Below are 24,433 nucleotides of genomic sequence, written 5' to 3'. Positions count from 1 at the left end.
TCACACTAAATAATATCAGTAACATCAAAGATAATTACAAACGTACGCTTGACAGTATATGCCTTGCATAACTCGGCACGTAACAATGGAATTTTCTTAAGTTTCTTCTCATACACATTAAGCTTCTTTAATAACCTAGAAATCACAACCAACCTTCGAGCACACATTGGAGGGTCAATCCATTCGAAGTCCCACATATGCACTCTGCATTTTCGCAAGAAAACAACGAAAGTCACATTAATTGCTGCCAAATAAACCATGGCTTGGCATATATATTTATAATTTAAAAAAATACTCATATAACATACTAATTCACATTCAATAACTAACATTAGACCCAAGGCAACCACGGAACCTCCGTCTAGGATTTGTTGTAGTCCACAATATTCTTGTAACAACATCAATAAACTAGTAATTGTGATTTTTCAAAGAGGACTTCAAGGGTTTTATAGGATTGGTCAAATACTTTTCAAAAAATATTTCAGATTCTACATACCCAACGCTAGAACACATTAGAATAAAAGAAAACGAAGATTGCACGATTCAAGATAGTTAAATACAAAAAAAGCTTCTACTATGTAAATAAAATTACAGATTACCTAGAACGAGTTGAATTGTTGCAGGCTCGGCGTCAACAAATCATCTTCAATTCTAGGGCTCCAATAAATTTGGAGAAAATGGAGTTGTCTTCGTATGCTCAAATTTTTCATGAAATATTTCTTTAAAACATTGGCCAACCAAGGGCATACTTGTCATTTGGATTACAAATTATTTTAATCAACCAAAGTAAACATTGGATAATTTTTAATCCAACACTTATGGTGCACCATAGTAAACAGCTAATAAACACTTCGGGGTTTTTTAATCATTCATTTAATTTAAGAGAGTCCTATCACCCACTTAATTAAATATTATAAGTAAACAGGGCCTAAGAGTTTCGTTCTATTTTAACGGGAGATTTTAAAAGTTTTTAGGGTTCATCTTGTTCAATTGATAGAAAAGGCGAAGGTGGAGGGAAGTGAAAGGGGGAGAGGAAGGAAAAGAATAATACTTTCCTTCAAGTTGTTTGGTATAATTGGAATAAAAGAAAATTTCAAATACTTGTACTTGTTTGGTATGAGAAAATAAATTCAGAACAAAAGACTATTTTTTGTGACTTTACTGAATAACCCTTCTCTTCATTTTGTATTAGAAAAGAAACAATTTGATATTATACTAATATAATTTTAGTATATCAAAAATTTAAAAATTTTATTAATAAAAATATTTTATCAAACAAGAACAAGAATGTTTTTTATTCATAAAAGTATTTTAGTAATAAAAATATTCATCGTTGAATTCGATGCAGTAGTTTTTCAACAATTTTATTATTTTTTCTCTGGCGATTTTGTATGATAGGTACAAGACCGATGACTTTCACCACTAGAACGATAATATAAATTCTCCACATATTTGCTACTTTGCCTACTGTTTTCCTTCTCAATGTTTCCTTCAACATTTTCCATTCTGGTGGAAAGATGTGCTCTTAGAATTGTCACGATGATGTCCACGACCACGACCATGATATGGTTCATGACTATAGCAGTTGTATGTTGCTACATTCACTTTAGGGAATGGAGCAGAACCAGTAGGCTGAGACTCATGATTTTTCAGCAAAAACTGATCATTATTTTATTTAGCCACCAGAAAATAAGAAATTAATAAAATATTTCGTGAAACGTTTTTTACGATATTGTTATGGCAGGAGCATATTGGATGCATAAAATGTAGAAAATATATTTTCTAACATATTATTAAGTGATTTTTTCTCCCCACAATTTCAATTGAGAACTGATTCTAAAAATAGCTAAATTGTAGTCACTTATAATTTTAAAATTCTACAATCTCAAGCGCATCTAGTCAAAGCTAGCTTTTGGAAGATTTTACGATTTTCTGGTAGTCATACCTTTATTTCAAATTATTTCAAAGAACAAACCTCGTTCTTATATTGCCACAAGTTTTGGAAAAAAAATATTGGCAAAATTTTACTTTTGGTCCCACTAGATAGGGCCATTCTCACTTTTGGTCCCGCGCTTTAGGTGCTCAACACTTGCAGTCCCAAAATCCTAATTTTTTAACACTTTTAGTCCCGCGCCGTTAAAAACTGACGGAAACGGCACGTGACTGTCACGTGCCGTTAGTCAGTTGGTATGGTCCATGTTGGTCAACTAGTAAGTCATTTCAGACGAAGGCAAAATACGTTCTTCTCCCCTTTTTCCCAAATCCAGAAAACAAAATCCCTAAATCCCTAATCCCCCAAATCCATGAAACAATCATCCCAGTTTTTGGAGCAAAGAGTGGCGGAAGGAAGATGAGCTTGAGACACCAAGTGCTCGTCGATTTTCCAGACCCTAAGTACGAGAAATACGGTTAGTAAACTTGCAAACTCTTTTTACGATTTCAACGATATCCTAATCCAACTGAGGCTGTGTCTTTGGGAGCGTAGAGTTATTCTTTGTTCCATTGCAATGACTAATGAAGATGCATTATCATACTATCAGATGTATTTAAGTTGAAGTTGCGCCAATTGCTGAATTGCCGTAAAGTAGTTCTTATGAAATAGGATGACTTTTTCATGATGGAAGCAATTGCTTCTTGATTTACCTTTTCCATTTAATTGAAATTTCACACTGTTGCTCTGTTTGGTGATTTTCTGCTATCTAGGTGTGTGCGTATATATGCATATATGTCTATACGTATGTTTCTTTGTTTACACTTCTCTGTGTTTGTTTGGGGAATGTAGTTAAAATAATTTCGAAGGCTTACGACAAATATGTTGTTGTGTATGTTATTTTTGAGATATTTTGTGGTCCTCCGATGTTATTGTTTTCGATTTCTAAGGATAAATGGGTTTGTTTTTGTCCATATGTTGTGTGTGTGTGTTGTTTTTTAGACATATTTTTTTTATCTCCGATGTTATTGTTTTCGGTTTCTGAGAATAAAGGCATGTGGTCCATGCATTTGTTTATCAGAATAAAGGCATATTTTATGTTTATGAGGATGATAAATTATTGTGTATTGTGGTCCCTTTTTCTGATGCATGCTCTTTTGTTTTCCTTTTTTTTATATTTTTCAGGGAATGAACCTTTTATCACTATCATTATGTATCATGGGGGTTTAATTATTCGTAGACCTAAACCTGAATATGTGAGTGGAATTAAAAGCAAGTTTGACTTTGTGGATGTATTTAATGTTACTGTGGAGTACTTGAACAAACTTTGTGAGAAGTTGGATTACATGGGGCCTAAACAATTTTACAGACTACATTTGAACAAATTTACACAACTCAAGTATTAAACTGATATTATCAAATTTACTGAAGCATACAGTCCCAAAAACAGAGTTTTTACGTTATATCTGGAGTGCGTAGAAACCCCAAATAGTCAGCTTGGTTCCTCAAACCCTAATGTTGAACCCAAATGCAAACAAATGTCCAAAAAGAGAAGGGGGTAGTAGTGGATGATGGGAATGATTCTGAATTGAATGAAGTAGAATGGGATGAGGTTTGCAGACTAGTGGATATGTATGCAGATTATAATGAGGGGGAGGGTACTGGGGCAGGTGATGATGATGAGATTGTGGTAAGTAATGATGATGATGGGATAAGTGAAGGGGAAGGGGATGATGAGAGTGATAGTTTAGAGGATTCTGAGTATGATGGGGAGGGTGATGATTCAGATGGTTGTGGGGATGAGAAAAGTGGTCAGGGGGAGGTTGAATCATCTGACAAAGAGGATACAACATCAGGTGATGATGTATGCTGAAGTAGAGATGATTTTGACTCTGTTGCTGGTTCTGATGAGGAGAAAAAAGAACCTAAAAGGATGTGAAGGGGTTTAGAAAGGATGTGATTAAAGAACTTAGATGTCATGTATCAAGAAACCAAGCATACAGAGCAAAGAAAAAAGCAATTGACAAAATTGAAGGCAAAGCTGAAGATCAATTTGATTGTTTGTGGGACTATGCATCAGAATTAAGAAGCAGTAATCCTGGGTCCACAGTGATGATGGTAATGACAGATGGGGATGATGGGCAGAGAAAATTTTCTAAATTCTATATGTGCTTTGATGTTTTGAGGCAAGGATTTTTATCTGGTTGTAGACTTGTGATAGGGGTAGATGGGTGTCATCTAAAGGGTCCCTATGGAGGTGTTTTGCTAACTGCAATTTCTATTGACCCAAACAATAATTTGTACCCTTTGCTTATGCTGTGGTTTCTGGAGAAACTAGGGAAGCATGGCAATGGTTCTTTGAATTGTTAAAGGATGATTTGCATATTGTGAGGATGATACATACACTTTTATTAGTGACAAACAAAAAGGGTTGATTCCTGCATTTGAAAGTGCGTTTCCTAGGGCAGATAATAGATTCTGTGTTAGGCACTTGCATGGCAACATGAAAACTGCTAGATTTAGAGGCTTAGCTTTTAAAAAAACATTGTGGAGTGCTGCAAAGGCCACAACAGTGAGTGAATTTAATTTCAGAATGGAGGAATTTGCTAAACTAGATCCTAAATTGATTGAATGGCTGAGTGACAAGCCTCCAGCACATTGAAGCAGGGTTTATTTTAGGGCAAAAGACAATTTTCGTCCCACAACTATAGGCCATTTTCGTTTTAGTCCTGTAAGTTTTGAGGGATTCAATTTGATCCGTAAAACTGAAAAATTCGCAATTTCAGTCCAAATTTGGCCGAAAAAATTTGTGGGTCGCCGGAAAAAGTCACATGCGATGCATGTGACTTTTAAAATTGGGGGCTCGATCCTGATTGGCTGGAGAAGTTGATGTGGCGCATATGTGGCGCATACGTAGAAATTAAAAAAAAAAACCGACGGGAAATCAAAGTCGTGAAATCCCTGCCAATCGCCGCCACCTTCTCTCTTCAATTCCGCCGCCGTTACTTGGAATTTCTAGCCACCACATATACCATTCGATTACCCATAGTAAGGAGAACAAAACCCCTCAACCAATTTTGCGATCCGACCACGACAACGACAACGACTGGGCTTTGAAATTGACCGCCGCGGACAATTTCCGTCGATTCGCCTGCGACAGGACGACCCACGATCGCGGATTGGTACCATTGGATTCGTCTCCTCACTGCGGTTCTAATGGGACCAGTCTCATCCATTTTCATCAACTAGGTGCAAAGATCCATCGTTTTGAAGATCTCAGTCGTCGTCCGTCGCGACTGCACCTTCCGCCGGCGTTTTCTCTTTCGTCTGAACGAACCACCGGCTCGGAAGACCATGGTTGAACGCCTCTCGTTTTGGCGAATCTTTTGAGACCAGTCCCATCAATTTTGGTCACCTCTGTGCAAAGATCCGACAAAAGCCGTCCTCCATCTTTGCCATTCTTTTGAGATCAGTCTTTTTTTTTAATTTCCACGTATGCGCCACATCAGCTTCTCCAGCCAATCAGGATCGAGCCCCCAATTTTAAAAGTCACATGACCCACATATGTGCCACATCAGCTTTTTTCGGCGACCCACAAAATTTTTCGGTCAAATTTGGACTGAAATTGCGAATATTTCAGTTTTACGGGACCAAATTGAAACCCTAAAAACTTACGGGACTAAAACGAAAATGGCCTATAGCTGTGGGACGAAAATTGTCTTTTGCCCGTTTATTTTAATTGTTTTCCAAAGTGTGATATGTTGTTAAACATTTGTGAAACATTTAACGGTAGCATTCTTGAGGCCAGAGAGAAACCAATCACGACGATGCTTGAATGGATCAGGGAATAGATAATGAATAAACTTTCAGAATTGAAAGACAGGGCCAGAAAAAAATGGCAAGACAAAAAAATCTGCCCTAAAATCAGAAAAATTATTGAAAAAAACATTGACAAAGTTTGTATACCAATCAAGTCAAATGATTGGCATTATGAAGTGTCCTGTTATGATGGTGCTAGGTATGTTGTTAATTTGCAAAACCACACTTGTACATGCAGAAAATGGGATCTAACAGGCATTCCATGCAAACATGGAATGAGTGCCATATGTATTCAATCCTCAGAGCCAGAGGACTTTGTTAATCCTTGCTATAGCGTGGCAACTTTCATTGAGGTGTATAACCATGCAACTTTACCTGTTAATGGCCCTAATCTTTGGGAGAAAAGTGGACTTATCCCACTCCTTCCACCCAACTTTGGAAGGGGTGCAGGAAGACCTGCATGAGCTAGAAGATTGGAGTATGGTGAGCCAGCTAACAAGGGGAAAAAAAGGATAAGAGGCCAAAGGAATCAGATCACCAAAATGAAGAGGCAACCATACAAAGTGAAGTGTCATTACTGTGGAGAAACAGGCCACAATAAAAAAGGATGTGCAAGGAAGAAGAAGGACCAACCCGTGACAAGCATGCAACCTACAGTTATTGAAAAGGCCCCACAAAAAACTGTAAGTCTTTTAATTTAATGCAGCTAACAATTATTGATATCACTAACTTTGATTTAATATTATGTACAGACAAGGAAGTCCACAAGAAAGTCCATGAAGTAAGGTCAAATGAAACGAGTTTCTGCAAATTCTGATGTAAGTTGAAATATAATGTAGTGCCATTAATTATGCATTTGAAACTAATGTTACTTTATGTGCAGTCAAGGAGACTTACAAGATCTATGTTCATTGAGTCATCCTCTGGACCAAATCTTGCAACTTCTCAGTCAAATACCATTGGAATGGTAAAAAAATTTTTATGTTCTTCTCATTAAACTCATTTTTCTTAATTCATGTTCATCTCATTAAGCTGATTTTTTGTAGACAAGTGAACACATGCTCCACAACTTTACACAATGCTCAAAAGTGAACCAATCTTCTGTTAGTGGAGTCCCTTGTCTCACAAAAGGAGGAAAGAATTTTGTCACAATGACAAACTTAAGTGCAGCATTGGATGCAACTAAAAAGAAGAAAAAGAAAATAGCTAAGAAGGAAAAATGAGATGCATTGGCAATAACTTTTTTTGCTTGTATAGCAACATATTTTTGATGACTTGTTGACAGCCATTTTTGGTTTGTATAGCATCAGTTTTTTGCTTGTATTGTAAGAGAAATTTGTGAAGTTTCAAGGAACAAAATATTGCTAGGTATTGTAAGAAGACTTTTGTCACTTTTGTCAAAACCAGTGCATTTGTGTATATTTCTTGTTTTATTGCAATTTAATTTATTTCTTTTGTGCAATTTAGTTTGCATTTTTATTGCTTTTATCCTTACACATTTAAACATAACATAAACTATAATTACTTGTAAAAAAGGCATATCCATTAGTCATTTTACACATAATTGACCATTACTAAAAGGTCATCTAGTAATATATAAGAACATTAAATAATGCATAATTTCTTAATTGTTCAAGCTACCAACATACATAACAACAAAAAAAAAATCCAACCATTACAGAAATCAAAATTTGATTTCTTCGACGCAATTTTTGAATTTCTTCTATTTGCAAATTCAATCGGCGCAACAAACCGGGAACTATTACGATAGCTCTTACGCACATTGGTGGATCAAACCATATAAAAAATCCGCATCCACCTCTACCTCTCCTCGAAGAACAAGTATAAAACCTTTTACCTGGGTTGTCATTTGTCCACGAGGTTCTCAAATGAGCAGCTTTCTGACAATAGCATTCAATATTTGAAGAATTTTGAGATGTTTGTGACATCTTTTGGCCTATGAAAAAAAGATGAGAATGTAGTGTGGTGTTTGTGGGTTTGTTTGGATATATATATATATAGCAAAAAAATGTGTCTTTGGCGCCATTATTTCCCTCCAAACACTGTACACTAGCATTGCAGTCTGTTTTCAGCGCTAATCTTGCAACAGACTAACAGCACGTGACAGTCACGTGCCGTTTCCGTCAGTTTTTAATGGCGCGGGACTAAAAGTATTAAAAAATTAGGGTTTTGGGGCTGCAAGTGTTGAGCACCTAAAGCGCGGGACCAAAAGTAAGAATGACCCTATCTAGTGGGACCAAAAGTGAAATTTTGCCAAAAATATTTATTTAGCCCTTTAAATTTACCCAATGTTAATTCTAGTGCTGTAATCATTCCATTTTTGTTAAGTCCTTTAAATGTAAAAATTGATGAAATTTAGTTAGAATTAGAATTTTGTATGCAATTTTTTGGCAAGATTTTAAAAATAAATAGAAAATTGCCCATGTGATGACTAGTTTGTTGAATTTATTACAACTTATAGACATGTAGAACCATGTGTAACGACATGTAGCTATTAATTTACCGGTCATTATTTTAATATTAAAATCCCAAAAAGTTTATATAAATTTTATAATCTCAATTGAAAAATAAAATAAATTACAATACAAAATTTAATATACTAACTTCAATTTTCAAAATTAAATATCTATATCTATACTATTATAGAAAAAAAAAATCCTTTGATCGTACTAATTTTTATCCTTTAATTCAATTCTGTGGTTTTTTTTAAAAAAATTATCCACAATAGTAATTTACATATTTTTTTCAATTATCTCTTTTTCCCTTTCAACCACTGCTCCATATGTCTCGACCACTACTTTATATTTCTCTCTCACATCTCTTCTTCATGCTTCCTTATTTTCACAATCTGCCTTCTTCCCAACCCACTACCCCATGTTCCATCTCACCTTCATATTTTTTTTTTCACTTACAAACTTTTATGTTTTTAATAATCACAAGTTACAATTTACTTTTTTGTCTCTCACCTTACCCTACATTTATATCTTTTCAGTTTTTTTTCTTAATTTCAAACTATAATTCTTTTTATATGCTTGCGGGAACCGCATACAACAACGACTAATGACTATGAATATTAATTATAAAAACAATATTTTATTAACTAATTTGAATAATTATTTACTTTAAATTTTTTAAATTTATATTATTTATTATAGATAATATTAAATTCTTTTTTATATTATTTATAAATTTTAAAAAGGTAAATCAACTTTTTTTACTTAAGATATTTTTTGACTTTTTCTTTTCTTTAATTACCTTTTTTTTTTTGTAACGGAGGGCGACGACGATTGCACAGCCCTTGTAGAGTAGGACGCAGTGTCGAGCCCTTCTTACCTTCGTGCGACGGCATCTTCCAGACTTGTTTCTACCTGGGCGACCGTCACTACCTATCACTGCGAGGGCGACGGTGTCTTTGTGGCCCTCCATCTTGGGATGTGGTCACCCTCCACCTTTGAGTGACGCTGTCAAGGGGGAGGTAGGCGGGGAGAGGGGGTGGTTTTTGTAAGTTATGAATATTCATTATATAATTCAAAATTTGTAATCTTTGTTTCCTCTAAAACATTTCTTTCAATTTATGTCCAAAGCCACAGCGTCATGTCATTTTTTTTGCCCAAAAATCAAAATTTCGGCCGTCACATGACTATTTTTCATCAATTTTGAAAATTAAAGAATTTAATAAGAAAAAGGATATAATTACAAGACTAAAACTAATATGGGGTAAATTTAAAGAACTAAAAAATGATTTTTTCAACTTTTATATTATTTCATAATATAATCTTTATTGAATTTATTTTATAGTACAATTATGTGCGCCTGTGCTGTATTTTTTGAGATAATTATAGTCTAAAATTTGGTGTAATTAGACATAGACCCTTGTCGTCTGAAAAATTACATGTAGTACCCCTAATGTTTGCTTCTGTCTAACAAATAAGTCCCTCTATTTGTCAAAATTCATTGAATTTGCTGATATTAACAAAAGAAGAAATTGAGTGAAAATAGATATTTACCCTCAATTGATTTATTCCTGATTTATTACAAGTCAAATTTTTTTTTTCGACTAAACTACCCTTATAACAATGAAGATATACCTCTTCATATGCATTAATGCGCAAACATATATGGGAGTAGTTTGATTATAATAAGATTTATAAGTCAGTCGGGTTGTAAATATAATTTTTTTTTAATATCAGCAAATTTCATGAATTTGACTAATGGAGAGATTTATTTGTTAGACAGAAGCAAACTCAAGGGTATTAGATGTAATTTTTCAAACCAAATATGTAATCACACCAAATTTCAAGGAAGGGGAGTGTAATTGTCCCTCTTTTTTTAGAAAATGTTTTACATTTTAGTAAACTGCACCACAATAAATAGACTTTAAATTTATATATAATTAACATAAAAAATATGAATTATTTAATTACAGTATGTTAATAACAACTGATAATCTTAAGGTGAAAAGTTTAACTATTTGTTTATTTAAAATTGATTATGAGAGACTTTTTAACAGTTTAAATATGATCTAAAAACTCACAAAACATAAAAATATAGAATATAACTTTGTACACCTTTAACCAAATGTAAGAGGATTAATTCTCCTTAAAATATGAATGCGAAATGTATAATCATTTTTCTGAAACTTTTAGCGCATTAACAACAAAAAAATAATAATAACAATAATATTATAAGGGTAAAATACAATTTGACCCCTTGAATTATTCTTGATACAATGTTTATTCCTAAATTAATAAATGTAACACTTACCTTCTTCGTTGGACAAAGATGCCCCTCATGTCTTGAATAAATATATTATTTTCAATATATTTTAGTATTTTGTACATTAAATCATCATCAAATTATTTTATTTAATAAGAAAAAAATTTAAATTAAAATTGAAGTATAAATTAATATATATAACCAACAATTATTATAAGCTTTTTAAAAAAAAACGACAAATATATATATGCTTAACCAAAAATTAAATATTTTTAGGAAAGAAATGAATAAATATAAATATTTTATCATATTTTTAAAAGAATATATATTAAAAAACTATTTAATTACTCATTTTATCTAAAAGAATAAATAATTAATAACTTAATTTTATTACCTAATTAATAAAATATTTTTATAATTTTTTTTTGTATATTTTTTGTTCTCATTCATTACATAACTTTAAGTTTATAAAATATAATAAAATTCAAACTATTTAATTCACTAATTATATATTGCTTTATTATAATTAAAAACTATCTTCAATTAATAGAATTTTAATTAAACTTAAAATACAAAATTATTAAAAAAATAAATTCTTTGAACTATATATATAAGAGCAATATTGTTAAAAAGTTTAACTATAGGGGGTAAATATTACATTTATTAGTTTATGAGGATAAATGTTACATAAAAATTAATTCAGCAGGGCAAAGTGTATTTTATCCTTATTATAATCATAATTCTAATAAGAATAACTTAAAAAAAGTAGAAAAAGATTACAATTAGAATAGAAAAAAGTATTCAAAAGTGCCTAGTACTTTTATTTCAATATTTTAGAAATGAGATAATTACACTTCCCTCCTGTGAAATTTTGTGTAATTATACGTAAATTCTTTCTATTTTGAGATATTACATTTAGCACTCCTGAAGTTTGCTTCGGTCTAACAAATAAGTCTTTCATGTAGTAAAAGTTCATTGAGTTTACTAATATTAACAAAAAAAATGAACGAAAATTGATATTTACCCTTGATTGATTTAAAACTAACTTATTGCAAGTCAAATAATTTTTTTCGAACTAAACTACTCTTTTAACGGTGAAGATATACATCCTTACATGTATTAACACATTAAAACGTATGAAGGTAATTTGATCATAAACAAATTTATTTGACTTGCTAATAAGTCCGTCGGAGGTAATATTGATTTTTTTTCTCTGATTTTTTATTAATATTGACAAATTCGATGAATTTTTAATGACGAGACTTATTTGTTAGACAAAAGCAAATACCAGAGGTGCTAGATGTAATTTTCCAAACCACAGAAGATTTACATGTAATTGCATCAAACTCAGAGGACGGAAGTGTAATTATCCCTTTTAGAAATGAACTAAGAATAAAGAACCAAAAATGCAATTTCAATATCCTATGCTTAACTACATAGAAAAATAATTCAGTATATAAATTAAAGTATTTGCATAGAATACTATTAAATCTATTTATTATTTACTTATAATTTAAAATATTTTTTAAATTATTCGAACTTTACATTTGATAAGATTTTACATGAACTTAATATCATACAATAGGAAAAAATCCAACACAGGCAACACATATACATTTTCAATTAGTTAAGGAAAAAAGCAGGATAAAAAAGACGACGCAGACCATGTCCTCAAATTAAAATTTCCTAAAATGACGATCCATGAAGCCTATTTAGGACAGTACTACGAATTTACACAAAATAGCCATACAAGAGGTTTTAGCTCCAGTTTCTTCAATGCTCGAAAGGTGTAAAAATGAATTCTAACAGCAGATTGAGCTGAAACCAAAGGCCTACACTACGTTAGCATCACCCAAACCCATTGCCTGTACTAACAGTAAGAATTTATGGTACCCAATGCACAAAAGAATCTTGCAATCTTTACATTCGGAAATCCAAGACGCACACAACGTTGTTTGCGAAACAAGCAGCAATTTTATCACCTTCCTTGTTCCAGCATACTTCAAAGATCCCACCATTTCCGGTGAATGTCTTCACGATCTTAGCTTCCTTCACGGACCATATGTGCATGCATTTATCTAGTGATCCGCTAGCCAAATATTCGCCATTTGGACTAAATGCAACAGAGTAAACTGGATCCCTGGGTTCAAATTATTAAAACAGAAGAGGTAAGCAAAAGAAAAGAGTAGACTCACATGACCATATTTTTCACCATAGAGCCATGCGTAATAGCATAATTGCCATCCAAGGTGATCACTGAAGTTCAGCAGATACCAGTTTCTACCAATATGCTTTTATGCTTTATTCGATCAACAAATTTGTATATGCTTCTACCTGTGGCCATTTAAGCTGTGCAGAAGACGCCCGGCTTCTACATCCCATAGCTTTATGGTTGAATCAAAGGATGCACTGTAGAGAGAAAGATGAGAGAATGAGATACAGGAGACATAAAGTAACTAACTCTTGAACAGAGTATTTTTCATTACAATATCATCTCTTGCATTCGGCTAAAAACTTCTGTCTTCCATTCTCTTTCTTGTAATTTGTCTGATTGTCGATAAGTAATTTTATGTTGTTTGCAATACTCAATCACAATAACATATCACCATGGCAAATATGACATAAGACCTTAAAGCTATTTCATCCAGACAATACTCTTCATATGTCAACCTTAACAGTTTGATATGGAAGCATTCATACAGACAGAAACCTTCTCTACCAATGCACCCACCTAATTAAGCTAATATCTCCCAAAGCACAGTGCAACAATCACTCTATATGATGATGCACAATTTTAGTTGGTCCTTTACCAAACAATCAAGCATGCATTAGGTTTCAAGTCTGAACTCTGAAGCTTCTTATGAACAAGCATCTCCAAAAACCCCTTGTAACTGTGCACTACTTGTCAGACCCCGAAGATTCCAAAGCTAAACATCTTCCTTGTGAGAGAGCCACAGCATCTCATACTTGCAACCAACGAGGGTTTGCTTCATCTTTGACCATGAATCATTTATCAATGCGAGAGATCTATTTTCTTGACCCAAACTTTAGAAAGAGTCCACCTACAACCCTTACTTTCATAACATCTTTTAAGGTGGTAGACAGGCTTACAAGGGCTTTTCACCACGCAACAGGGAGTTATGAATTTAGGTTGTCATATCTGTTGCTAAGTTCAGTTTTATATTCTTTAGCTTCTGCCTTCACCGAATAGTTGCTTGCATGTTAGGACTTGTGGAAAAGATAAAATTAATGTCAAGCGGCAACTAATCAATAATGATCTTGCACAATAATCACCTTGCCAGCACCAGTTGCTGATTAGGGTTGTTGGTCCCAGGCCCTGTTGGACTCCATCGCACAGTATATATCTCCTGAAAACAGTATATACATGTCAGCAACTCTAATGTACAGCCCCGTGGCATAAAGACAGAACGACAAAAAAATTACAGAAGCTTGATTTCATACTTTGGAATGTTCCCTCAAATCAAGCAGGCAAGTGTCTTGTTTCATCGTCCATATCTGCATCGTAATCAATAATAACCACCAATTATATACTAGAAAACTCAACTAAAATGCGATGACAAATATTAGTATTATATAGATACCTACATTATCCTTTTCCAGAGAAGCCTAAAAGGCTATAATCCAAAAAAGAACTAAATATACACTACCAAGTATAATTCATAAAAAACTGCATCAGGTTACTTATGGTAATTCATAAATTACACTGACTGAACATCAGCAACTCCATGTATACCAAAATTTCTTCTCACCTTTGCTGTAGAATCATCAGAGCATGATGCCAGAAGGGAGCCTGTTGGGTCCCACTTGATGGCATTAACTTCACCCTGAAGAAGCACATTCAAATATTAACACAAATGAAGTTATAGAAGTAGAAAAGGCATTTTAGAAGATAGATGGTATTCTAACACTAGCATGAAGATTTGTGTGTTTCTCAAATTAGCTGCTTAATATTGCAAAAGTTAAATTTTAGTGGTGCAGAATGTAAGAACTGGAACAAACCTGATGTCCTGAGAAGCTTTTGATTGGTCGATTCTCTCCGACTTTACAGACATATATCATGCTATCAGTGGAGCATGTAGCAAATGAAACATTGTTTCGCCAATCAACATCAAGGGCAGGAGCTGCAACCAAAAAAACCATACAATTAATGAAGTTCTAAACACAAATGTGCCTCACACTTGCTTTGATTGACAAACATGCATTAGAAGAAGCTTGAGTGTAAAGAGGGAGCACGCAGGACAAAACCACCTGTGTGAAATTCGAATTGTTGTTTCCATTCGCCTGTCTTAACGTCCCATACAATTGCAGTTTTATCAACACTTCCACTAAGAAGAAAATCCCCTTTCTTGTTCCACTTCAAAGAGAAAATTGGCCCTTTGTGTTTATTTAATGTACTGATCAACTCCCCTGGATAAAAAAGGAAAGCATGTAAGCATGCGATGCACTTGAGCAATAAGCATTGACCCCAAAATTATGGTGCAATAAAAATTTCAACTGCAGCAAAACGTGATTCCATAGCTGAGCAAAGGGCTCTGAAACTTTTGATCTAGCTTCTCAAATTATATAAAAATACAGATTGCCAAGGTTGTCATGAGAAGATCAACTATTCTGTATATTTTAAATTTGTGAACAACATGCCCATCCAATTTAGTATGGCCCAAGTGCTTTTCCAATTTCACTGTAACGAACTCATTACTTGTCCACCTGAAAATGATTTTTCGTTTGCTTAAAAAGTATACTTTCACACCTTGATTAATATTCAATCACCAGAATGGGCATTGCCATACAAACGGATGAATAAGATTTAATTTTCAATATTACACCAGTTTTGCTTATTGACGAAAGACAAACAATCAACAATTTTTAATGATGGTTCTTGATTCCACATGCATGATTTTTGCAAAAGTTACTAGCCACATTGCTTGGTAAACTTCCAACTCCATGAAATAGTCTTGTCCTCCGTAAGCAGAGGCACACTATACAGAGAATCCAGATCCACTCTCTTTTCAGACACAACCCTACAATAGCAGCAAGCCTTCAATTGAGGAAGGCATTTGTTCCATCAAATATGCAAGTAAAGAACTAAACTACAACTTTTTCCTTCTTGGAAGGTAGCCACCTGTGAGGCTACTTAATGTATTTTCCAAATAAGCATTACATGTCCAAGAGCCACTCATAAGTTTGATAATACTCCCTCTCCTTAATTAATCTCCCATCCCACATCCAGTTTGAATTGCTCTCACGTCAGCGTTTATCTTCTTCATACATAATGACATAATCAGTTGTTAGCTACTTCACAATGAAAGACATATGCACTCAATCTTGAAAATTTCATCTAACCAAAAGGTCCATAAGCCACACATCAACCCGCACTCAGCACTTTTGTAAATTGAAGAAGACAAACAGAAACGGTGAATGATCCTAAAAGAACAGCCCTGACAACACTATGTCACTTCACCAGAAACCAACACAAAAACAATTAGGGGAAAAGATTCAGTCTTGATAATGCCATATGCATTGTATGCACTTGATCTTGAAATACGCATGTACCAAAGTGGTACCTAATCTACACATGTCAACCCGCACGCAGCACTTTTGTAAATTGAAGCAACCAGATAGAAAAAGTGAACCCCCCTAAAAGAACAGCCGTGACCACACTTGTCACTTCGCCTGTAACCAACCCAATAAACAACTATGGAGAAAAGATTCAGTCGTGATAATTCCACATCCATTGCTACACCATAATTCAAGAAGGTGTAAGACTCTCCACTTTCCTGCTTGAACTCCATAGTAGCTGCAAATCCTCAAAACTCGAGATGCTCAATGAACTTGAGCAGACTAAAACAAAACTAAGTAGAGGAAACTATTTCTTTTATTTTTAAAATTTAATGCATACAACTATAACACTCCTCACTAGATTTTTGACAATTTTACACCTGAAATTTGAAAGCACTAGCATTTGTTATGCTGTTATTCAGAACATTTATCCAAAAGGGCATAAGAACAGTACCTTTAGAAACAAAGAAAAATATTCATTAAGAGAAACTTCAAGCACAAAATATCATCACAAAATAATAACTGACTAAATTCATAAAACCAATAGTTTGCTAAATATCATATCCTGAAACAAATTAGCTTGTGTCATCAGATTCAAGATTTTAAGAGCATAACAAGCATCAAAGAGATTTGAGTTTTTTTTTTTTACCACATTAAGAACAATTCTTACCATCTCTACTCCATATCCTTGCTTGGCCATCATAAGAACCAGTAGCAAGCAGGGTTCCCTCAGCCTATGTATAAATCACATTATGGTAGGAAAATAATGTCAAATCATTTTAGGTAACAGATTGACAATATCCAGCCTGAAGCGAGGACATTGGTGAAGAATTAGAAAAGTATTCAAACGCTTAGAAGATACTGTGGAGCATAGGAAAACTCACGTTCCAATCAAGTGTTGTCACATCCTTGCTCTTTTCATTTGTTCTACCCTTGAAATGCCTTAATACAACATTGAAAGGCCCATTTTCCATATTGGAGCTAGATGGTCCATCAATGTTCCAAATTCTAGCAGTTGAATCTCCAGATCTATAGAAATGAGAAGATAATGATTATAGAACTTGAACTAAGACTAAGAGAACAAAATTTGAAAAGGACCATGCACGAAACAGACATGAATATAAGTATCCCAAAAATATACTATTAATTAAATCAACGGCCTGAACCATGCAAAGTTTTTGTCAATATAAACTATGAAGATATCCCATATCCCATGCTACTGAACAGTCTAAGAAGAAAAGCGAAAAGGAAAATCCAGAAGTGCAAAAGAAGGTTAAGTATGTTCGCAAAGATGCCGAGAAAACATGAAGATCCAACAAGGTTTACTTGAAACCACACATGGAGTTTTGGTAGAAAGCAATGATGCATTAAGTGCCCCCAGAAATAAATTAGCCACAATCAATGAACATAAGCTGATTTTTACATGTTAACTTAGCGTTATTTTGTACATCTTAGATTGTTACTTTTGCAAGAAATATTCGATAATGACAAGCCATGTTTACTCTAGTTGTCAGATTCAATTTCTAGTGACGATATCAAGTTCTTTTGGTTAATTAAACTTGGGAACCTATATATCTTGATAAAGATACTGTTTTAGTTTTTGGAAGATGCTTTTCCCAAGGTTCATGGCAATAACTAAATAGTGACCTAAAGAACTTTACATTAGGTAAAGTGGATTCTTCAGTCCCTTCCCATTTTGCTGGAGGACAAGCGAATACCAACCAGGATGTTATTGGAGACGCCGAGAAGGAGGAACAAGAATATCATGATGTATGCTCAAAATTGAAAAGACATATTCATATTATCCTAGAAAACAAAGACATCAGGGATCAAACAATCAGGTCCTGTCAAAGAGGTAGGCAGATGACTATTGAAAAATAAGAAACGGAATAGAAAAGCATTACTAGGAGAGTAGAATCTTCCCTTTCTGACTTCACAACCCTATATGTTCTAATGTATCTCTAATTTTGCATTGTTCTTTTTTGTTTGCAGATATAAACTCAAGGCCTATAACTTAAAGAACTCTATTTTCATGCTAGATGAGAAAGAAAACTATAATACTTGAGTTTGTTTACTAAGGAAGATTAGGTCATAGTCTATCCTTACTAACATTTATTGATCATGAAATGTAGTTAGTATAATGATGCTAATGCTAATAGGTCCTCTGTAACATGGTCCCTTATGTTTAAAGAGGTTAGAGCTCATGTAAAAATTTATTTCTATGTACAACCAGGATGCAAGTATTACAAGGACAAGTATACCGTTGATTTAGTAAAATTTGATCAAATTAAAAAGATTGTTCAATTCACTTTTTCGGAATCAAAACAATGCAAACTTTCTGAGATATCATGCAAAGGGAAAAAGAAAAATGAGGATCAAACTCTAGAACAGACAGAAAACAAAGACAATCATTCTGAAATAAGTAATTTATATAGATGATGCTAACCCAGAAGCAAGAAGGGATCCAGTTGGGTTCCATGCACAAGCAAAAACCTGTGAAGATTAAATGGGCGTGAGCAAGGTATAGTTGCCAATTAATCAAGATATTTTGTCATAATATCTCTTGACTATTGTGGTTATAGATGAACGATTAAAAATGTTATCAAACCTCAGAAGTATGGCCTTGCAACACAGTTACATCACTATTTGGGATCTCACAGGGCAAGGACACTAGACTTGTGCAAATATCCATTGGCTCTGGCCCTATCAACATCAATCAACACATAGAATAAGTTACACATCAAGAACGTATTAGCAACTAGCAAGACTTGAACATTAAGAGAACTACAAACTGAAGTTCCAATAGCTTTAGCAAGATTTCTAGTTAAATCCTCATTCTAGATGAGTAAAGATGCATTAACCAAGCTGAAAACATCTTACCTCCATCAGTTCCATTCTCCTCAAGTCTGCCATTAATCTCATCTCCATTATGGTTCACATCACTGACATCCTCAAATGGCTTTTCCTTTTCTTTGCCTTTTGCTTTCTCCTTTTCTTTCTCCGTTCTCTCTCTGTCTCGTTCTTTTTCTTTCTCCCTCTGTTGTTTTTCATTTTCCTTTTCCCTTGCAAGTTCCTTGTCTTTTTCCATTGCAAGCCCACGGTCATGTTCCCTGCCGTTTTCAATAATTTCTTTCTCCTTTCCCTTAGATTTATCCTTCTGAATATTTTCTTTTTTCTCTTTTATGATCTTCCGAAGTTCATCCACATCTTTCGTTATAAGATCCAGAGGATGTAGAAACTGGAAATCTTCATCCGTGTCCAAATCATCCTGGAGATATTAGAAATTGTGTATGGGTGCAAAATTCCCAACATGCAAAACAGAACAACTCAGAAGAGAGAAATTCAATTATGACATCCTTACATTACTCAGATTTGCTTCTAGTTCAAGATATTGAATTCCTTTCTGAACAAATGTAACAAGAGCACCAGGAGGAACAAGGTTGCCATCAATGGTACTCTTGTTGATTCCTGCTTCATAGCCCAAAGCAAATGCGGAATGCGTAAATCCTGAAAACCATTTATTCCAAATAAAACCTTAATAATGCAAAGGAAGTTTTTAATTACAAAATATTGATTCCGGAATACTTTATATCACCAATACTAGGACAGAAAATTAATGCTTGAGAATACACGGTTTAAATCTAAGTATGTTCAAATTGTTCTCCTAGTGGCAACAACAACTTATTCTTGGACATTCTAAATATCTGCATGTTATTAATTTCTTGCGAATAAATATTTTATCTAAAATATAAAGTAGCAGACATTGTCAGTTTGTAAGTATCACTCTGACATGGGTATGATTTCTTGGAACAATTGACCACGTCCAGACTCCAGAGGCTGCACAATCTATGGGACTTACAACTAAAAACATCTTATATTCAATAGTAACTAAAACTAATGAACACTGACTTGAATAACACTCGCAAGATGTAATACTATGCACCCTAGAAACCATTTGTAAATGCATTCGAAATCTGAAGAAGAAGAAACAAGATTCTGAATCCTGTATTGCTCAAGATTGGAGAAGTTGTCTCCTGATTTCAATTACGTGATTATAGTGGCATTTTCAAATATCTATTTTAGAACTATAATGGCAATTGCCATCTTCAATGTTCACTAACAATATTCTATAGAAATGTTCAGCCACCTTCTCGTGTGATTTCCACAGGGAAATGTTGAAAATATCTTTCTAGGAATGCCACAAGTTGCAGTGACACGCAGACTTATCACCGCTAGACGTTTGGCTATTACAGAAAAAGAATAACAAAAAAGTAACATCATGGAATAACCACAGGAAAAAAAAACACTTGTTGAGGGTCCCCTGTCTTCAGACAAGTACAGATCCAAGTAAACAATAGTTATATTTTTCCCCTAGTATTGGAAATTCACAAGAAAAACAAAATAAAAACAAAAAAGAAACATTTTTTAAAGAAGAAAAATATTAAATCATATTTACTCTTCCCTTGAACAAGCAAGTTAAGTCGATTCTAACAAGCTAAGGCAACGATTCTGAATATGTTGTTTCTTAGTAATATTTTAAGTCCTGTGAAACAGCACTATTTTGAAACCTCTTCTCTGTTTTTTGATTAACTTTTAGAGAGATTCAAATATTACCCAATTATAGATGGATAAGTGGCGGTTGACTCACCATAACAAAACTACATTATAGACGTATTTGCGTATATTAATCTTTCTTGAATAATCTATCGTTTTTGTTTACCTTAGAATCATACAATCATAGAGTTCTACTGAACATCAAGAAATAAGACATGCTTAGTATTGTTTAGTCCAGCGAGAGGATACATTTAGGGAAAAACAAGTGACTGGGAACTTTGGAACTCTTTATTTTGACTCCCAAAGTACCAGCACTCCTGCAACGAAATCTATTTGTTGGAAGCTTTAAATGAACACACCAAAACTTCAATAGCGAAAAGGGTTTTGGATTGTGATGCATGTACAAACCAAATAAAGGAATAAAATACTCAATAAAATATTTAGACTGCAGGCTTTTTAGAAGAAATAATCCAATGCAACTAACCTGAAAAGAAAATGAAAATATCACCTTAATAAATTAAACCAAGTTAATATTGATAAAGGAATATATACTCAATCTCAGAAAAAGGGTAATAGGTGATTGTTTACATGAGTTTTATTCGCGTGTGTTTTAAATGTTCATTAGGAAAAGAACATTGAATATGCAAACAACTTGAAAGTGACTTATCTTTAAGAGTTTAAAAAGAGCTAACCAGAGGCAAACATCAACTAATCTCAGTAATACAAAATAAATAAATTCAAGAGACTTAACTAGAAGTGTAAATGACTTCATTGGAACTGAATTTCTGGCTACCCTCAACCTTATTGCTCTAAATGAAGTGATGAAACTGAAAACAAATCTCTAAAAAAAAATACTTCCAAGGACTTATAGATGGACTCAATTTTGAATCATATTTAAAAAGAAATTTACCATGAACCATTAATTTACTTATTGGAGTTATTTCGGAGAACAGCGCAAAGTGAACGTAAACCTTAACACATACACAGTCCACAATACAATTTTGATAACAATGTTATACAGGGCGCAAAATTTGAGTAAAGAATCCCTATAGAGAAAAATATTGACAACATGATCATATTGATCACATTATTTCAATTGTAAAGTCTTCTGAGCCATGTAAATTCTGAAAATTAATATTTCTTTTTACTTATTTTCAAGGACTAAATACTTTCATTGTTTTCTATCCATTTAAATTTATATTTCTGGGGACTAGACCTCATTTTATCTATTTTAAGCACCTACAATGCAGGGGGACGTATATAAAGAGCCTTTCCAGTTTTCTTCACAACAATATCAGTCAAGCTTAGGCAATCAGAATCCATTAATGTTTAATCTGTTTAACTTGTTATTCTAAATCTCCAACAGTCTGAATAGATTGTAAACTACGTAATTTAAGTGTAAAACATGTACTCCTTTAAATTCCAATGTGTAGAACGTAAGGAAACTGCAAAACACGTATTGTTTTCAATTATGATAAACTAAAATCTATGCTTTCATTTGGTAAGTTAAACAAGAAAATAAAAAAGGGAATAACGTGCAGAAGCACAAATCAGCAGAATACTATTCACAGTGATCCATATTAAGATTGAGTCAGATTTATGTTTCCCACTGGATTCATTAGCTTCAACTTGTATTCTGGTTCTAAATTGTGATAACATTGTAGCATCTCCATGAAAAGACTCATGAACCTTCATCTGGTTGAGGAATAAAAGGTCAATCCAAATTAATATTGCACTATATCAACATAGGCAAGAAGTTGATGGAGGATAACATTTTCAAAATCACAGTGACTAATGCAAATTTAGAAGACACCTTACATAAATCAGCCGTAGTCTTTGGATAATATTCTATATGTTCTGACGAGATTCCTAATCACTTTGTAAACAGTGAAGAACAGTGAGTTTCAGAGAAACACACTTTTAGGCTCGCAAGCTTGCTCTCCAAGAGTAGATATATCCACTCCTACTCGTAATTTCAAATCCACCATGAATAAATATCTGTTCAACTGACTTGAGATGAACATTTCAAATCAAATAAGACATGCACTTAATCTAGCTAGCACCTTTAACTTCTTGAAGGCTCGATTCACTTATATCTCAGGAAGCCTCCTAATAAAACTTAAGATCCATTTACATGTAGTATCTCATATATTTTCAGTGATATATAACATTTCTCTAATACTAATAAAGAATTTTGTTTCCTTCCTATACACTTCTCTGTTCTGCAACCTTCCAGAGTTTTCAGTTCTGACCAGTACTAAGGCGCCACAACTGAAATATAGTAAACACATGTTTCTCAAAGTTATATCCAAAGGCCTCATAGGTACAGCTGGTCTTTTTGGTCTAATGAAATACTGCATCCACCTTAAGTCTAAATCTTTTCACCACTTTCAAGTTTCAAGGCCTTTCCTTTACGTTCTCTTCCATTATTCAACTGCTTACTTTTTTACTTCTTCTCTTTTGAGTTAGGGGAGCAAAAATTCCAAATTCTCAAGTGAAACCTTACAAAACAAACTGAATTCGAGAACAAAGGCCTCCAAACGCCACCAAATCGGGTCATTCCAGCAAGGAGAAAGAATTGAACTCTCCAACACTAACAAAATGCTCAATTGGACCCAATTCAAAAAAAATTTCAAACCCAGTTTCAATTGAAGCACAGCGAAAAATTGGAAGTACAAAACCCTCGACGGCAACCCTAAGTCAGAACAACAGTTCATAAACACATACAAACACATATACACAGAACAAAACCGAGAGATACCAGATTCGTTAAGATAACGGAAGATGAGGTAGTTCAACTCCGCCGAGGTTATCGAGATCATTATCAGGAAACCACTCCTGCATGTAAAAACTTCTCCCTGTGTGAATTGGTGTGTCTTTGGGGCGTCAGAAAGGGGAATTGAGGGGGGGTGGGGGGCAGAGAGAGAGAGAGTGTGGAGTGAGCGAAAGAAAGGAGGTGGGGGGCGTTGCGATTTCGGACGGGGTTTCTTCCGGCTGTTACTTTCGAAGACTCTTGGTATCATAAATGACCGAAATACCCTCGACTTGCTGAATCGGCTCTTCTTTATATTTTTTTCTTTTTTTTTTTCAAAAGGTTAAATTACAACAAACTCCCCTAAATTTTATCATAATTATAAATACATCCTTATTATTAAAAAAATTATAAATATTTTTTAAAAATTACAATTATTCTAACAAAAACCCCTATAATGGGTTATCAAAAGTTATAGGGGTTATCAAAAGGTATTTATAATTTTAAAAGAATATTTATAATTTTTTTAATAATAAGGATGTATTTATAATTATGACAAAATTTACAATAACTCATACTAATTTACCGTTTTTTTTAAAAGGGTAACCGTCATAATATTTTGGTCTCATTTAGTTTTTGTTTATAAGTTGTTTTCATTTTTTTTTTGGAGGTAAACACAAAGATGAAAATATGGTTGTGTTTTTAAATCTTTAATTTATTTAGTTATATAATTTGTATTAGTATAAGATAAATAATTATAAATTAAAATTTGAAAAATTGTATGTTTGTAAAAATATAAACAAAAATTAAGAATGTCTCTTTGTTGTATCTAAAACAACAAAATAAAAAATATAAACAAACAAAGGTTTTGTTGCTTTCTTTTGCATTTTTAGGATGGAATAAATTACAATTAATATCAAAATATGAGGTATCAAAATAATTTTGTTCATATAGTGAAAAGGATTTGAAAAAATAATTTCAAATGAATCCATGTCGAAAAATTTAAAATTCATCAATATTTAATAAAATATAGTTCAAATTTAAAATTAGAGAATTTGTAATCC

The 24,433-nt window shown here is 33.4% G+C and overlaps 1 protein-coding gene across 1 annotated transcript; it reads right to left on the bottom strand.

Annotated features, from left to right (window-relative positions):
- Positions 1–12,152: 12,152 nt before the first annotated feature.
- On the bottom strand, positions 12,153–23,596 carry HOS15 (WD-40 repeat family protein). The gene is made up of 14 exons (XM_011071457.3): positions 23,379–23,596; positions 19,425–19,570; positions 18,944–19,331; positions 18,672–18,766; positions 18,510–18,556; positions 16,948–17,092; positions 16,734–16,797; positions 14,756–14,914; positions 14,507–14,628; positions 14,257–14,331; positions 13,949–14,002; positions 13,781–13,854; positions 12,821–12,895; positions 12,153–12,626 (listed from the first exon to the last, which is right to left on the bottom strand). Exons 1-14 carry the CDS (start codon positions 23,437–23,439, stop codon positions 12,407–12,409), a joined length of 1,725 nt encoding a protein of 574 aa, XP_011069759.3. The 5' UTR covers positions 23,440–23,596; the 3' UTR covers positions 12,153–12,406.
- Between the last annotated feature and the right edge of the window lie 837 nt (positions 23,597–24,433).

The sequence above is a fragment of the Sesamum indicum genome, linkage group LG2, assembly GCF_026168435.1.
Source record: "Sesamum indicum cultivar Baizhima isolate 11 linkage group LG2, ASM2616843v1, whole genome shotgun sequence".
Classification (NCBI taxonomy): domain Eukaryota; kingdom Viridiplantae; phylum Streptophyta; class Magnoliopsida; order Lamiales; family Pedaliaceae; genus Sesamum; species Sesamum indicum.
Note: the sequence above shows the minus strand (reverse complement) of the source record. Positions and strands in the feature narration are given on the sequence as shown.